The sequence below is a fragment of the Emiliania huxleyi genome (assembly GCF_000372725.1).
Source record: "Emiliania huxleyi CCMP1516 unplaced genomic scaffold EMIHUscaffold_576, whole genome shotgun sequence".
NCBI classification, from domain to species: Eukaryota; Haptophyta; order Isochrysidales; family Noelaerhabdaceae; genus Emiliania; species Emiliania huxleyi.
Genome location: NW_005197678.1, coordinates 17,936 through 33,167, shown reverse-complemented (window position 1 = coordinate 33,167; position 15,232 = coordinate 17,936). Strand labels below are relative to the sequence as shown.

Here is a 15,232-nt window from a genome sequence, read left to right as displayed (position 1 = left end):
AAGGGGCCTTGGGGAACCTCCCGTGAAGGGGGACCTTTGTCTTTTGCGGGACGACGGGCAGGACACCGGTTCCGCCGGCCACGGGGGGGCCCAATTCACGGTTCACGGACGCGTCCCCCTCGGGGGCTCCTCGGGTTAGGTTCGGAGCTCGCGCTGCCCGGGGCAAACGAAGGGGGTCGGTCGGCCGCCGAGCTGACCACGTACGTGCACTGCACCGCCGGCGCCTTCAACTTTGGGGCGAGCGCGGCGGAGGGGCGGCGGCCTGTCTTCAGCTCCGAGGGGGAGATCACCGTGCAGGAGCTGTTCCAGTTCCCGGGCTTTTGCTTCAACGGCGCGGTGGTGGCGTGGCTCGAATGCCAGCGAGGCCTCTCCCTCGCCCAGAAGAACGCGCTCTGCGAGCTCCCTCCCCCGCCCGAGGAGGGAGAGGCGCCGCCCCTCGGGCAAGTGGCGGGGCAGGTGGGGCCGCTCTCTGCAGGCCGCCTCCCGCTCGCCACCCCTCCCCTCCTACAGGCTCCCGCCCGGACACGTCCGCGGTGCGCCCACGGCGCACGCGCCCCCATAGGCCACCCGCTGCTCGTCTCCCTCCGCAACTTGCGTCGCTGGTACGCCACCCCCGGGATGGGGGAGTGGCTGCACGGCCTCCGCCTCTTCTCGCTCGCGATGAACGGGTACAGCCTCGCCGAGGGCAGGGCGCTGGTGGAGAAGAATTGCGACGGGCTCGTCGAGGCGGGCTTGCTGACGCCGCCAGAGGAGGGGCGCTGAGCGGCGGAGGCGAGCTCGAGCGAGCGCTGGCGCGCGTCTTCGAGCCCGCGCGCCGGCGGCCGGCACCCGGTGCAAAACAACCCGTACACTAGGTGTGGTATATATTTTGATGACATATATTTTGATAGCCACGAATGAGAGACACTATACCACTGTGGTCTGTGGAGCTCGCGGTCTCGCGCGGGCCGCTCCGCCACGCGTGTTATGATAACACACGGGCGTAGAGTGTTCCATTTGGCATTTCACCTCGAGCATTTCACTCACACACTGTGGCACCGAGCTCAGTGGAGCTCATGCTCAAATCCACAAAACCTTGATTTTGACCATTTGCGCCATTTTGTACCTCTCGGTGCCTTCCAGAGGCAGCTGCGACCCCGCCGAGTAGACGGTTGCACACAGCAGGTGGCGCGGTGTGCAACCGTCCCCACTCGGCGGGGTCGCAGCTGCCTCTGCGCGTCCTGGGGAGGTACAAAAGTATCGCCGCCGGAGACGACTCGACGCCGCTGAGATCGGAGATCAAGCTCTGACAGGTCACACGTCGCTCCTTTGACGCCGACGTGGCTCACCCGTGCAGATCACATCAGGACACAGTCTCGACGCGCTCGGTATGACGCCTGCGACCCGTCTCGGGTCAGGTGGCACGACGCTCATCGCGCCTGCCAGCGCTGCCGTGCAGGTTGCCACGACGAGGTCGAGCACGCTTCTATACGCTCGCTGAGCCTTCCTTTCCATCCCATTAGGCAGCCTGGGAACGGTGGCGGTCAGAGGCAAAGCCTACGAGGGGTGGTGGAACCACATGTCACGGCCACTGCCGGCTCGACGCCACGATAGCCTCCGGAGGCTGACTTTGAGGCACCATCGGACGATTGTCGACGAGTTGGGTCGCTCTCGCGGTAGCCAGATGACCTCCCATGCTAGTATACCATCGGCTAGGGCCGCAGGAAGCGCGGGGGAGGGCGCTGGGAGCAACACGGAGCTCCGTTGGACGTTTTCAAGATTAGCGTGTCAGAGTGAAATAAATGGAACTAGCCTCTAGCCACGATATCCGCACATTTTGTTTGACATAAAAAGGGTGTGGACCGTGAGTTGAGGCCAATCGAGGCGCGGGACGCGACCCACTTCGCCACAGACGGTCCCGCGCCTCGCCGCTATGACGGCCACACGGCGACCTCACCCTTCGCGCCGACGACCTAACAACAACGGGGAACCCAAGCTCGGACGAAACAACCTCACCCAAAAAGCACGATTCTCAAGTTGGGCCCTCCGAGGAGGTGAGGTGGAAGGATGACCCGTAAGCGTTTTACCGTTTGTCGTGACCGCTCTCTTCGTGGTAGTTGTATTGAGGGCTTTAGAGAGAACCATAAAGAAAGAAAGAAAACACACAACCCAAGGGAGGGATGGGAGAACCATGCCGCAGGCGAGGAGCGTCGGCGATTTGTTTTACTCGAGCGGCGCGGCCTTCGCTCGGCTGTGCGCTGCTGCCCGCTCTTTCGCTGAGGCTGCGAGTGCTGTCGCGGTCCTAATGGTACGCCCGCCCACATTGATCGAGACGCTGGCCGAAGTCGACCGCCAGAGTGCCGACGGTCCGGCGCTTGTCTCAGACGAGCAGCGTGTCGCCGCCGCCGCCGCCGCGAAAACGAGGAAGAAGGAGCTCGTCCGCGCAGCCGGCCGCGCGGCAGTGGAGGACTCGCTGCAGAATGGCCAGGAGGGCGCGCGGCGCAGCGGTCCATGCCTCACCACGGAGTGCCTCGCCGCGCAGTGGCACGCATACGCAGAGGTCTACGGCACGAATGGGCTGGCGACAGGTTCTGCGGCGGCGCTGGGGACACGGCAGCCTGAGGCACGGCCAGCTCCTCCGCCAGAGGCTCCTCCGCCAGAGGCTCCTCCAAGTGCTCCTCCGTCAGACGCTCCTCCGCCACGGGAGAGGCCCCTCGCGATCTGGGACTTTTAGAGCCACTGCCTGGAGCTCGTCGCCGCGAAAGTGCACTTCGGGGCACACGTGCGCGAAAACCCCTAGCGCAGGTTTTGCGGCGGGTATCAATTTGTGCAGAGTAGGCGAGGTGTATGTCTATGTGAACTGCTGTGTGTCTCAGTCGGTTTGTTCCTTCAATCCTTGCACCTTTTTTGCTCCTTTTGCGTTTTGGCTCATGCGACAAAACTCTCTTGATGTTATTCCGCCTCAAGGGTCAAGACCCCCCAAGGGTTACCAAGGGCCAAGGGCAAGGCCAAGCTGCAAGCAAAAGCTTCGATATAAAGCCGCCGTTTTGACGGTTTTGTCTCGCCGTGTGGTGGTCATGGTGGGCGTGGGGTGGTGTCTCCCCTCGTAGCGGAGTCGCGTCGCTCGCGAGCTCTCATGACTCATCCGCCGCTCCTCCCCTCGGCCCTCGCGGCCTCGGCCCTCGCTGGTCGCTCGATTCGTCGATCCGATCGACGGCGACGCGCGCGAGGGCGAGCGAGCCGACTCTGCGGCGGCCGCAGCCGGCCAGCCGTCTGCCCCGTCTCGGCGACGGCGTGGTCTCTAAAGAAAGAAATAAAACAGACAAACCCAGACGAGGGATGGGGGGGGAGGACAGGGTCCCCACCTGCACGAGCAGGATTTGGAGACGCCTCCCTCCCACGCAAACAAGGCGTCTGTCCTCGTCCACCTTGCAACGAGGACCCAGAAGCCAGAAGCCAGGACGAGTCATGGAGCACTTGGCGTACCACGCGGGCGAGCTCGGCAAGGCGGTGATGTGGAACCTGGGCATGGGCGGCGACGACGCCACGGCGCGGAACGGCGAGTTTGCGCTTAGCCCCGAGCACTATGCGTACGAAGGGTACCAAGCGCAGAAGGCCGAGCAGTCCGCGGCATTTCTCGCGGGCCAGGAGGAGGTGCCGGGGCTGCTGGGCGCATTCAACCACACGTGTCTGATCCCGCTCAACCGCTCGCTCGTCGCCGGCAACGGCACGCTGACCTGGTACGACGAGCAGCTCGATGGCCCCCTGGGCTACGGCTCGTGCGCTGACTCGTCCGTCCTTGGCGCGGTGATCCTCTTCCTGCTCGTGGTGCTGATCGCGACGTCCAGCCGCAGTGGCGGCGGTGTTGCGTCCCGCGCGTTTGACTATACCGGGTACAAGGCGACCCTGCCGACGGCCCCGAAGGGCCCGAAGCCGACAAAGAAGGAGATGCAGCAGCTCAAGGAGCGGGCCCGGGGAGCGGCGCTGGTCTAGAGCCTCTGGATGGCCACGTCGTTTGACTTGTCTGGTAGAGCAGCAACCGCGTGCGTCTCCATCTCTCTCCTTCCTTTACGCATGATACGTGTGTTTGGACGTGCCGACCGCTAGAGCACATCTCTAGTGTGTGCGCGTGTGCCGTGCCCGTGCGTGCGCGGCCAGTGTGGGCTGTGGGCGGCGGCGTGGGCGTGGTGTGTGTGGATTGAATCTAAGTTTACTGTCGAGATTGAAACACGCCGGCACGATCCCGTCGAGACGCGCGCGCGGCGTGCCCCATGCACCACCAGCACCGCCGCCCGCCCCCGGGCCGCGGCCGCGCCGGGGGGGCCGCAGACGCGGCCCGCACGTGCGGCACGTCCACGAGTGACGAGAGGCACAGTCTGACCCATACAGTTGTGACCTCGTGTCGACGTGTCCTTTCACCTTTGTCGTCTCGGCGTGACACACACTGTCGTCCCGCAATCACCGTCCACGGCGCGCCGCGCCGCGGGCGCCGCCGCGCCCCCAGAGCCCCGCGCCGCCGCCGGACTTCGCGCCGGGCTGCCGGTGCCGCGGCGGGGCGGGGGCAGTGCCGCGGAGTGCGCAGTGCCGCCGGCACCGGCTCTGGGCTCTGTCCGCTCGCAGGCATCACATGGAGCCGCTCTCGACGGGACCCGCTGGAGCAGCTCTCGAGAGCGCGACCGTTGTGCGCATTCCAAAATCCAAAGTGTGCGCGCGCTCACGGCGCTATTGATTACGGCCGCAGAGATCTGACAAATACATGTAGCCCTCCCCAACCTACATGGCGTGCTCGCCGTGCCGGCGGGATGCTCGGAAGATGAGCGAGCCTGCAAAGATGCAAGCGTTCTGCGCGACTACCGCCGGGCCTGCACCCTTCCACGCCCGCTCGTCGGCTGCATTCTCTACGAGGATCCAGATGGCGCCGCCCAGCGCGGTGAACATGACCACAAAGCACACCGTTACCCACAGCCTCGCGCGCAGCGCGACGCTCGCATCGCCCAGCGTGTCCTCGCTCACCGCCTCCCAGTTTAGGGCGTTGAGCATCACCAGCGCCGCGGTCTGCAGAATGCCTGGCGCCCAATAGGCGCCGCTGCGCAGACCGGCCGGCGCGAGCGGCAGCGTCGAGTTGACGGGCGGAGGGGACGCCCACTCCGCCTCAGCGCCCGCCTGTAGCAGGTAGCCGACAAAGAGCCACCTGCGGCCGAGGCAAAAATTGGACGTGCGCACCAGAGCGGCGGCAGCCCGCGTGCGGGAGCGCACGCACCAGCCGAGAGCGGTGAACGTGCCGCCGAGGAAGCTGCCTGCAGTGGCAACAGCGCTGGTGTAGTCGTCGTCGTCGTCAAGTAGGCCCATATATGTAGATGCACCACACGATGTGAGGTTGATGACTGCACTCCTGTTGTTCCCATTCCCACAGGAAGGAGCTGTGAATTCTTCTCAATAACGTCCGTCGCAGTGCTCGTTACGGCGGTAGTGATCACTCCTCTTGGTCCCTTCTGATGCCCTAGGGCTCTAGGGGGCGGGCAGGGTTTGCCCCCCCAAACTGGCCCGAAGGACCTTCCCAAGGCTGTGAAGCCGGGTGCAATATTGCCCCCGCCGGGGGGCTGACCTACCCGGATAGGGGGTCTGTTCACACTGGCTGGCCCCTCCCAGATAGGTAGGTAGGTTGGTCTTGTTTGGCCCAAAAGGGCCCTGCAATAGGTAGGTACCCGCTATTTTCATCTTTTTTCGCTTCGCTGCGCGGCCTGGGGATAGGGTAGGTAGGGCGTTTTGGCGCGAGTCAGTGCGACAGACCCCCTATCCGGGCCAAGAGCCGGAACCCAGCGAGGAGCCGGAAACCCGGCAGCGTTCTCCACCGCTCCACCGCGGCCTGGGCCTCCTCCCGCATCGCTGCTCCAATACTCGTGTCGCGTCCCACCAGCATCCTCCATTTCGAGCCCCTACCGGACGATGCTTGACCCGCCTGCCACCGCTGCCGCTCGCGACGAACCGGCAGAGGGCGGCATCCCTCCCACCCTCTCGCAGCGGGTCCTGCTCACGCTTCCAGAGTCGTCGCTCGACGTGGCGCTCGCAGCGTCACTCGAGTCCAAGGCTGCCAGCCGGGCCAAGATCTGGAAGGGCATCCTCGCGCGCTCGGCGCCTAGCCTCGCCGCCGTCGCCGCGCTGCCTCCTCCGACGGGTGCCGGGTCTGACCCGTCCGAGCCGTCTCCGTGGTCGACTCCGCAGACCTCGCCGTCACTCGCGGCGGCCTCGAGTCGCGGCGGCGGCGTCCCGAGCGCGCGGCGTGAAGCGAGCTTCGGCGTGCGCATCAAGCGGACGCTGACCGCGGCGCACTGGAAGGTGCCAGACATCGTTCCGCTGCAGGCCTCGTTGGTGCACCACCGGAAGGTGCCCTTCAAGGGGCTGGTGGTGTGCTGGCAGCTTCTGCTCGGCACTCCGCGGCGGCTCGGGCGAGACACATCCCCGACACGTCCGCGACACGTCCGCGACACGTCCCGCAGGCACGCTCGGAGGCGCGGTGCTGTACAGCCTCGAGTCTCGCCAGTCTGGGCTCGGCCTCGCCGACGCCTTCTTCACCGCCTTCTCTGCGGGCACCTGCACCGGCCTCGCAACCTTCAACATCACCGCCTTCGGAGGCGCCGCAAAGGCGCTGCTCGCCTCGGTCGTGGCCTGCTCCGCACCTTCTCCGTACCTTCTCCGAAGCTTCCCGGCGCCTTGCTGCAGGCGCTGCTCGCCACGCTGATGGTCTGCGGCTCCTCCATCCTCATCTCGGCAGTGCCTCTGCACCTGCGCCACGCGGCGCTGCGCCGCAACGTGCCTCCCGGACTCAAGTCCGCGACTAGTCTCCTAGTCGGCTGCCGTTGTCATCAAGCCATCAGTTGGATCAAGCCATTAGTCATCAGCCGGTAGCAGCGTCGGAGCGCAGCGTCGGGCCAAGGGCGAGGGCGAGAGGAGGGCGAGAGGAGGGCGAGAGGAGCTGCGCCTGTGCGCCGCGTGTGAGGAGACGCCGTCCCCGCCCCAGGCACGTCGAGCTCAAGGAGCTCCGCCGCTGCCCCGAGTGGCTCGTCGCGCTCTCCTCGACGCGGAGCACCGTCCGCCCCACGTCCGTGACGTGTCCACGTCACGTCCCGCAGGCTGGTCGAGCTCAACTCGATGCGGCTCCTCCTGTGCGCCATCTACACCTACCAGGCGGTCCTCCTCTTGCTCGGGTTCGGACTCATCTACGCGGCGGTCCCCCCTCCTCCTCTTCCGCCGAGGCGAGGTGCGTCCTGCGGCCACGCATCTCGGACGCTTCTCGGAACCTTCCTGCAGGTCGCCTCCTCGCCCCCCGAGGCTAGGGGCGTCTGCTCCTACCCGCGCTTCTCGACTCTCGATGGCCAGCCCGCGCCAAACGCCACGGAGCTGCCTTGCCGGCCCGGACAGCTCGCGGCCTTCGTGTCGATCGCCGCGTTTGCAAACGCACGCGACGACGGAGCTGGGCTCTGTCCTCGATGCGGCCCCCGACGCGTCCCCGACACGTCCCCAGGCCGGTATGACGACAGAGCCAGGCTCGCTCGAGTCCTTCAACGAGAACGTGCTGATGCTGTGGGTCATCGCCGTGCTCGTCCTCGCAGGCAGCTTGCTCTGCCCTGCCCTGCTCCGCTGCGATCTCGCTGCGATCTCGCTCACTCGCCTGCACCCGCTCCTCAGGCAACGTGCTCTACCCCGTCCTCCTCCGCTGGTCGATCCGAGCCTACCTCTGGTGCATCCCGATCGATGACGCACGCCGCTTGTGGGCGCGCCGCCGCCGCCGCCGCCGCCGCTCTCCGGCTGTACGCCCATGACACGCCCACACCCCTCTCCGCAGGCGCGCCACCTGCTCCTCTCTGGTCGAAAGATGTGCGCCTTCGCCGACCACCACCACGCCACGCCCACGCCCACGCCCACGCCCACGCCCACGCCCACGCCCACGCCCACGCCCACGCCACGGCAGGTACGGCTTCCTCTTCTCGACCGAGCAGACGACGCTCCTCCTCCTCACCCAGCTGGCGGTCTGGCTGGCGCAGGCGTGCGCCAACGCCTGCCCGCGACACCTTGTCTCGCCCCGACAGCCGCGTCGTGCGTGAGTGAGCCACGCCCTTCACGACCCAGGCCTTCACCAACTACATCTTCCTCGTCCACGAGCCGTGGCGCGGCTCCATCCGCGTCGGAGGCGGCCTCTCCCGCACCTCCGCCTCTCCCGCACCTCCGCCGTGCCGCGTGCAGGCCGCGTCCACGACACGTCCACGACGCGTCCCGCAGGCAATCTCTCGGAGCTGGTCGAGTGCGACGAGGACCCCGACTGCCGCAACGAGATGCGCGCCGCGCTGCCAGACGACCTCTTCATGTCTGTGCAGACCCGCCACGCCGGCTTCGCACTCTACTCGCTCGCCAACGAGAACACGCCCGTGCTCGCCATGTACATGCTGGCGATGATGATGGCGCCCGTGCCGCTCATGATCGCCGTCCACTCCTCCTCGCGCCGCGTCTCCGGCCGCGCCCACGGCACCGACGAGGCGGCTGCCCGCGAGGTGGACGACGGCGGCGGGCCGGCCGAGCCCCTCACCGTCGCCGAGCGACTCGCCGGCCACAGGTGGAGCAGCGAGACACTTCCCAGACACTGCCTGGACACTCCCTGGACCTCTCCCTCGCCGGCCGCAGGGCGCAGCGGTGGGCGGAGCGCGCCACCGCCCGCGTCCGCCTGCGAGGCGAGCTCGGAGGCGCGTCCGACGGGGCGGCCGAGGCGTGCCCTCCTCAGGCCGTGCGAGACGTGCTCTCTCGGGACCGGATGGTCGCACAGCTCGGCTCGCTCTCGCTCGCCCTCGTGCGGGCCCCGTCCCTGACGTGCAGGGGCCTCCGCACAGGCGGCCAAGATCGACCAGCTCTCGCTCGCCCTCGCGCGGCTTCCGTCGCACGCGAGCCGCTCGGGGAGCGGGAGCGAGCGCACCTCGTCGGCAGGGTCGGTGGCCGACTTGGGCGTGCTGCAGCTGCAGACGATGCTCTGGCGCGGGCAGGTTGGTTTGGCGGCACGCGCACCGCCTCTCGCCCTTCAGGCCGAGGCCCGAGACGCGTCCGTGACGCGTCCCTGCAGGTGACGTGGCGGCACGTGCTGCGCCACCACTTCTCCGCCGCCTGGCGCGCCATCGTCAGCTTCATCGGCGGGCCGACGTTGCAGCGCGACCTGCTCTTTGCCTGGATGGCGTGGTCCGCCCCTCGCCCGCCGACCCGGAGCGACTGCGATGGCCTCACCTCGGCCCATCTCATCTCGCCCATCTCGGCTGCAGGTTCGTCATTCTCGCCACCGACCCGGAGATGCCGCACGGCGCTGCCCGCACCGCCTTCGACGCGCTCTTCGAGGTAGGGATATGGCTTAGACTGTCATACGAAGCCATCGTCGCGCTCTCTGCTCACCGCCTGGCAGCGTCCGCAACACGTCCGTGACACGTCCGTGACACGTCCTGTTTCCGCGACGTGGTCCCTCCAGGTGTGCTCCGCCTTTGGCAACGTCGGCCTGTCGATGGGCTACTCGCTCGAGAATGAGCTCTCCGACGTCCGCCCGAGCACGCCGCTCCTCGCCGACTCGAGCGGCTGCGCGCAGCGTCCCTTCACGGCTTGAGGTGTGAACAGGTACGCCGCAGTGGTTCATCGATTCGCTGCCGCCCGGCGAGGTCGGCCTCTCGTTTTGCGCGGGCTGGCCGCCCGTCGCCAAGGCGATGCTGGTCGTGGTGATGATCTACGGCCGGACGAGGGCGCTGCCACAGCAGGTTGACTACGCTCTGACCCTCGCCATTGAGATTCCGCCCTCGGACAAGTCGCCGCTCCAGCACCGCTCCCGCGGGGTGAGCGGCGGCTTCTTCACGGCTGCCGCTGTGGACAGGTCGCCCGTCGAGCTGCTCCTCAACCCGGGCGGCGAGCGCGACGCGAGAAGCGACGAGCTCGACTCGACTCGCGCGCGCGGCTCGTGGCTCTTCTCGCAGGCCGACTTGCGCAGCTTGTGCCGCTCGAGCCACGCCTCTGCGAGCAGCAGCCTGCACAGCAGCCTGCACGACTCCTTCAAGGCGTCGAGCCGCGTCTCGCACCGCCTCCCCTCCCTCGAGCGCCTCCTCACGCCACGCGGCGCCTCGCGCGCCGCCGCCTCTCCGGCCATCTACGGCTCGCTGAGTGCGCCCGCGGCGGTCGAGGCAGAGAGGGGCGCCGCCGCGGCGCCGACCGCCGCCGAGGCGAAGGCGGCCGCGCCCAGTCGAGTGCGCGAGGCGCTGCCGCGCGTGACGGAGCGTTCGTGGTGGGACTTCTCTGGCCGCTCCTCTGCGCGACCAGAGAGCGCAGCCAGCCAGTCCGAGGCCGCCGGACGCCACTCCCACGCCGCGAGGCTCGAGCCCGAGGCCGCGATCGAGGAGGACGAGGAGGAGGACGAGGACGACGACGAGGCGCCGGGGCAGGCGCCGGCGGCAGCAGGGGGGCTGCGCCACTACCTCTCCCAGTTCACCCTTGGCTGGCTGAGACTTGCCGCCAGCCCCGCCGCCGCCGCGGTCGCGACCGACGCCGGCCGCGGGGAGCAGCAGCTCTACGACGGTGTCGGCGTGAGCGGCGAGCGGCCCGGCTCGTCCAAGGGCGTCACTCTCGGCGACTTGGTGAATGCAGACATCTCGGACGATAGCAGTGCCTACAGCTCGGCGAGAGGCTCGGCGCGCCAGTCTCAGACCAGCAGAGAGTTGGTCTAGTTGGGTCCCGGGTTGTGACGTGTCTGATGATGATGTCTCGAGACGATCGTGGGGGTCGAGACTCGAGAGACGGGTGTTCGGCGGGTTACGTCTTACGTCCGCGATACACCATCGCGCATCGGCGTCGCGCGGCACGGGCAGAAATAACGAGAAGCGACGTGTCTCGACTCTCGTGTGCGGTACACGGAGCCTGTGAGCCACGGACGCGGAATCCATGTAAAGCAAAATACAGCCCGCCGCCAGCACGCACCAAAGGCAAAGCGCAATTTTAAAGGCCTTGAAGGTCTCCTTCACGGGTGTCCGCGGCCTTCTGTGCCCGCTGATAGGACAGTGACCGCCGCAAACCCTGTGGTCAGCTCCATGCACGCATGGAATCTCGGATATTTTTTGTAGGCATCGGAACGCCAAAAAACTAGTATGTCTTCGAGGGAAAAGTAATCCAAGCAAACCCGCGGCCGCAATGAATTAAAACGGGCGGTTTTCGAGGGGGAATCTGGAGAATATGGGAATCTGCTCACCACACACCACGGATCCCCAACTCATCGAGAAACTTTTCACTCCAAGACATACTAGTTTTTTAAAGGTGCCCCACAAGTCAGGCACAAAAGATATGGCATTCCAGGCCATTTAGGGCCCCTTTAGACGGTCACTGAGTAGGCCAAAATCCCCTCTGGGTTGGTTCGCAGCGCGCGAGCCTTCCTGCCGAGGGCCTCCGTAGTCACAAACCCCGATCGCCCGTCTTCCGATGTTCGGGCGCCCGTCTTCCCAGTTTTGACGTGGACCGTTCCGCTAGCCACTCTCAGGTATGGCAACTCCGCCGCGCCACTCGCGCCTGGTCCTTCTCGCGGCCGTCGTCGGTCGCGTCGCGGGGGACTGCTCGAGCGACCTCTTGGCCCTCTCTGATCCATCGGCCACGGACGAATACGACAGAGCTTACGCGTCTGTGTGCGCCGACCCGTCCTGCCGCGCGATTATACTCCTCTTTCCGGACACGTTCCCCGAGGTTGGAGCATGCAGCGCTGAGCAGATCTTGGATTGTGTGTGCGACCTGGTCTCCGGTGACTTTTCGGCATCTGATCTTTCCAGCATCGTCGAAGATCCCTCCCTTCTCGCGACCGACGACGGAGGGGCCCTCGGCCTTCTGGGTGATGCCGGCTCCTGTTCAGCATTGTTTGTGGGCTGTGCTGGCTCTTCTTCGTGTGCGTCTGACCTACTCACCCTTTGCTCTGCCGATCCTTTCGCGCGCGCTGGCCGCGGAAGGCCGTCTGCAGCGCGATGACGGCCATCGCGCGCCGCACGGTGCGCCGCGCCTCGAGCCTGGGCATGACGCCTGGCCGCAGAAAGACCTTTGTCTTCCCAACGCAGTAGCCTCCGTCGGGGAGCAGCGCCGCCGCCGCCGAGCCCGCCCTGTCGACGGGGGTGGCTCCTACGGGACATGTCTCGGACATATCTTGGACGTGTCCTGGACGAGCCCGCCCTGTCGACGGGGGTGGCGCCCTTGGCGGCCGCCGCGCCGGCGAGCCCGCCAAAGAGCTGCAGGAAGGCGCCGCAGGGCAGGCGGTGCGGGTACGCCGCGCGCGAGATGCGGATCGCCTCGAGCATGCCTGCGGCACGAGGACGTCAGGGCTGGCGTGCGGCGTGGGCACCGGCGGTAGGCGGGGGCGCGTCGAGCGCGCCCGCGCAGCGCAGCTGCTCGGCGACGAGTGCATTGTCGAACTCTGCGGAGACGCTCTTCGGGTTCGGCTTGACGCAGCGGACGTAGTGGACGTGCGTCGCCTGGATTGCGCTCATCAGCGAGCCGAGCTGCTCCTTGAAGCGTGTGCCAACCTGCGGCCCGGGGAGGGGCGAGGGGCGGTCAGAGAGGCCGTCAGCGAGGCCGGCGGCGAGAGGGGTGGGGAAGGAGGGGGAGCGGGGCGGCGCGCCGTCGTCGAGAAGAGCGCGCGGCTCTTCGCGCCGCTCTCCTTCTTCGCGTCGGGCGGGAACAGCGCGGCGAGCGGCGCGCACCTGAGAGACAGTCGCGGCGGATCTCGGCGGACCTCAGCGAATCTCGGCGGATCTTGCGACTCATCTCGGCATGTCGCACTCGGAGTTGCCCCTCGGGTCGCTACATCAAGCTAACCAAGGCTGCTGACTGCTACTACTCACTCGGAGTTGCCCATCAGCTCGCTCAGCTCCGGCAGCAGCGGGTCCGTGTTCTTGACGATGAAGAGGGAGGTCTCGTACGTCACTAGGCCGGCGTAGTGCTTGATGCTGAACTCGGCGCCGCCCTTGGCGCGCTTCAGCTTTGGGACAGAGAAGAGCTCGTCGCCGGCGGGCCGCGACCGCGCGAGCTTCTCGATGAAGGAGTCGGCCGTCCCTGTCCACAGCGGGGGGCGTGAAGAGGCGCTCCACACAGCGAGCCTCCTCCCTGGCCGGCCGTGCCGGTCTGCAGGCGGCACTCCTCGTCGAGCAGCGCAAAGGCGCCCACCCGACGCGCCGCGAGCAGCTCGATGATCGCCGTGTTGTCCTCGTACTCGATGTGCTGCCACGGCACGCCCTCCGCCTCGTACTCGGCCTGCGGGGCACGGCGTGGACGTGTCATGGACGTGTCCTCGAGACGGCCGCCGCCTGGCGGCTCGACCTGCTGGAAGCGGAAGGTGTCGGCGTTGAACTGCGCCTGCAGCATCTCGTTTGCGAAGTTGATGCAGAGCTGCTCGAAGGAGTTTGTCTCGAAGGCCTCGAAGCCAAAGATGTCCAGGATGCCGATGAAGGGCAGCTCCCCCTCCTTGCCGCCAACCTGCGGGGTGGGGCGGGGACGCGTCACGGACGGGCCACCGCGGCGCTCCCTTCGCCGCCCGCCCCGCTCGCACCAGCTGGTTGATCCGCGCGACGATCGACTCGAACATGCGGCCGTAGACCGCCTTGGCGAGGGCGTCGGCCGCGTCGGCGGCTTGCACTGCGTCGAGTGCCTTGACGAGCGTCTCGCCGCCGACGATCCTGCAATGGCAGGGCTCGGGGCGTGAACACACAACATGTGCATGTGCATGTGCATGCACATGTGCATGTGCATGTGCATGTCGCGCAGTGCAGTCGGGAGACAAAGGGCTGCCGAAGACTACCACCCCGGTGGCGGGAAGGCGGTGGAGTGCGGCCCAGCCCGTCTCTTCTCGAGGGCCAGCTGGAGTGCAAGGGTCCGCATCCCCGCATCTAGAGCCGACGGACGTGGTGCGGGAGGTGAGGCCCTCCTCGAGCGCAGTCTGCGGCACCTGCAGGCACCGCGCCGCTCGCCCGCTCGCCGCAGTGTCGCGCACAGCCGCCGCCCGCTGCCCGTGCGAGTCCTCCGCCTATCGAGGCCGTGCCGCGGACGTGTCCCGGACGTGTCCCGCCCGCCGCCCGCCGCCCCGCCCTCCTCCCGTCGCCTCGTCGAAGGCGAGCGAGGTGAGGTGCAGCACCGCAGACAGCATCCGCCGCAGCGTCTGGACCTCCTCCGGCCCGAAGCCAACCACCTGGCCGAACAGTGCTGGCCGAACAGTGCTGGCCGAACAGTGCTGGCCGAGGAGTGGACGCGACGCGGAGGTTGCGCGGGCAAGCGTTCCCGCCTCGCCTCTCGGGAACTCTCGCGCCGCCGTCTCCTCGGGCACTCTCGGGCCCTCTTCGGGTACTCTCGGGCTCTCTTGGGCACTCTCGCGCCTCGAGCGCCGCCACTGTCTCCTTCCACGCCTCTGGCCGGTGGAGCCCGTCCCCCTCCTTCATCCGCCCCGACCCCGCCGGCAGCGCGGAGCCGTACGCCTCTGTCGACAGCACCTCGAGCGCCTCGCGCGCCTGACGAGCCGGGCGCGGGACATGTCTCGGACGTGTCCTCCTGAGGACATGTCTCGGACGTGTCCTCTTCGGGCTGGGCCGCGACCCTCTGGCGGCGCCTCGGGCTCGCAGCCGCCCGCGAACTGGTAGAGGACGTGGTAGTTCGCCTCGCCCGCCGGCGGCCTCACCACGCGCGACCGCTCGAGCAGGTAGGACGAGATGGCGGCGCTCTCTTGCTCGCCGTCCGAGCCGTACATGAGCTTGAGGAACTTGCCGAAGCGAGACGAGTTGTGGTTGCGGAGCGTCTGGCGGGCGGGGTGGCGGGGTGGAGGGCGGGCGGGGGCGGGGGCCGCGAGGGCGTGTGTGGTCGGAAGGGCCAAGGAGGTGCCGCCCGGGGCGGCGGGAGGCGGCGGGAGGCGGCGGGAGGCGGCGGGGGAGGAGGCGTGGGCCGGGCAAGCTGGCTTGCGGCTCTCGCCTGCGCGTTTCCAAACGACTCGAGGACGGGGGACGAGCGGAGGACGCGCTCGGTGAGGCCTACAGGAGAGGCTCCCGAGCAGGCTCAGCGGAGGCTCATGCGGGTCGCCGCAGCCTGCGCTCGGCCAGACCTACGCCAGACACAGGCTTGGGACGCGTCCTCGACATGTCCCGCCTCGTAGGGGCGGGCGGCGGCAGCGCTGCCGGAGAGGGTCCCGTCGGCTGGGGCGGCTGCGGCGGCGCCGAACATGCGCGTCGAGAAG

At 67.6% G+C, this 15,232-nt stretch overlaps 5 protein-coding genes across 5 annotated transcripts in view; 4 read left to right on the top strand and 1 right to left on the bottom strand.

The window, feature by feature from the left end:
* Positions 1 to 892, top strand: part of EMIHUDRAFT_459670 (hypothetical protein) — a 2,090-nt gene extending 1,198 nt beyond the window's left edge. Inside the window, exons 3-4 of the mRNA XM_005764894.1 lie at positions 140 to 444; positions 511 to 892. Of these exons, the coding sequence (XP_005764951.1) occupies positions 140 to 444; positions 511 to 762 (557 nt within the window). The 3' untranslated portion in view covers positions 763 to 892. The remainder of the gene's footprint in view (positions 1 to 139; positions 445 to 510) is intronic.
* Positions 893 to 2,170: 1,278 nt separating this feature from the next.
* EMIHUDRAFT_247422 (hypothetical protein) lies at positions 2,171 to 2,713 on the top strand (the record flags this gene model as incomplete). The annotated part of the gene is made up of 1 exon (XM_005764893.1): positions 2,171 to 2,713. The coding sequence occupies one exon, from the start codon at positions 2,171 to 2,173 to the stop codon at positions 2,711 to 2,713; it is 543 nt and encodes a 180-aa protein (XP_005764950.1).
* Positions 2,714 to 3,413: 700 nt separating this feature from the next.
* EMIHUDRAFT_445978 (hypothetical protein) lies at positions 3,414 to 4,204 on the top strand. Its single transcript, XM_005764892.1, has one exon. It carries the CDS (start codon positions 3,448 to 3,450, stop codon positions 3,970 to 3,972), a length of 525 nt encoding a protein of 174 aa, XP_005764949.1. The 5' UTR covers positions 3,414 to 3,447; the 3' UTR covers positions 3,973 to 4,204.
* A 548-nt stretch (positions 4,205 to 4,752) lies between these two features.
* On the bottom strand, positions 4,753 to 5,328 carry EMIHUDRAFT_247420 (hypothetical protein; the record flags this gene model as incomplete). Its single annotated transcript, XM_005764891.1, has 2 exons — positions 4,753 to 5,170; positions 5,240 to 5,328. The coding sequence occupies 2 exons, from the start codon at positions 5,326 to 5,328 to the stop codon at positions 4,753 to 4,755; spliced, it is 507 nt and encodes a 168-aa protein (XP_005764948.1).
* A 4,150-nt stretch (positions 5,329 to 9,478) lies between these two features.
* On the top strand, positions 9,479 to 10,933 carry EMIHUDRAFT_371310 (hypothetical protein; the record flags this gene model as incomplete). The annotated part of the gene is given in 4 exon segments (XM_005764890.1): positions 9,479 to 9,555; positions 9,623 to 9,758; positions 9,872 to 10,873; positions 10,888 to 10,933. A coding segment is annotated over 1 exon segment (257 nt), but the record flags the coding sequence as incomplete, so codon positions are not given.
* Positions 10,934 to 15,232: the final 4,299 nt, after the last annotated feature.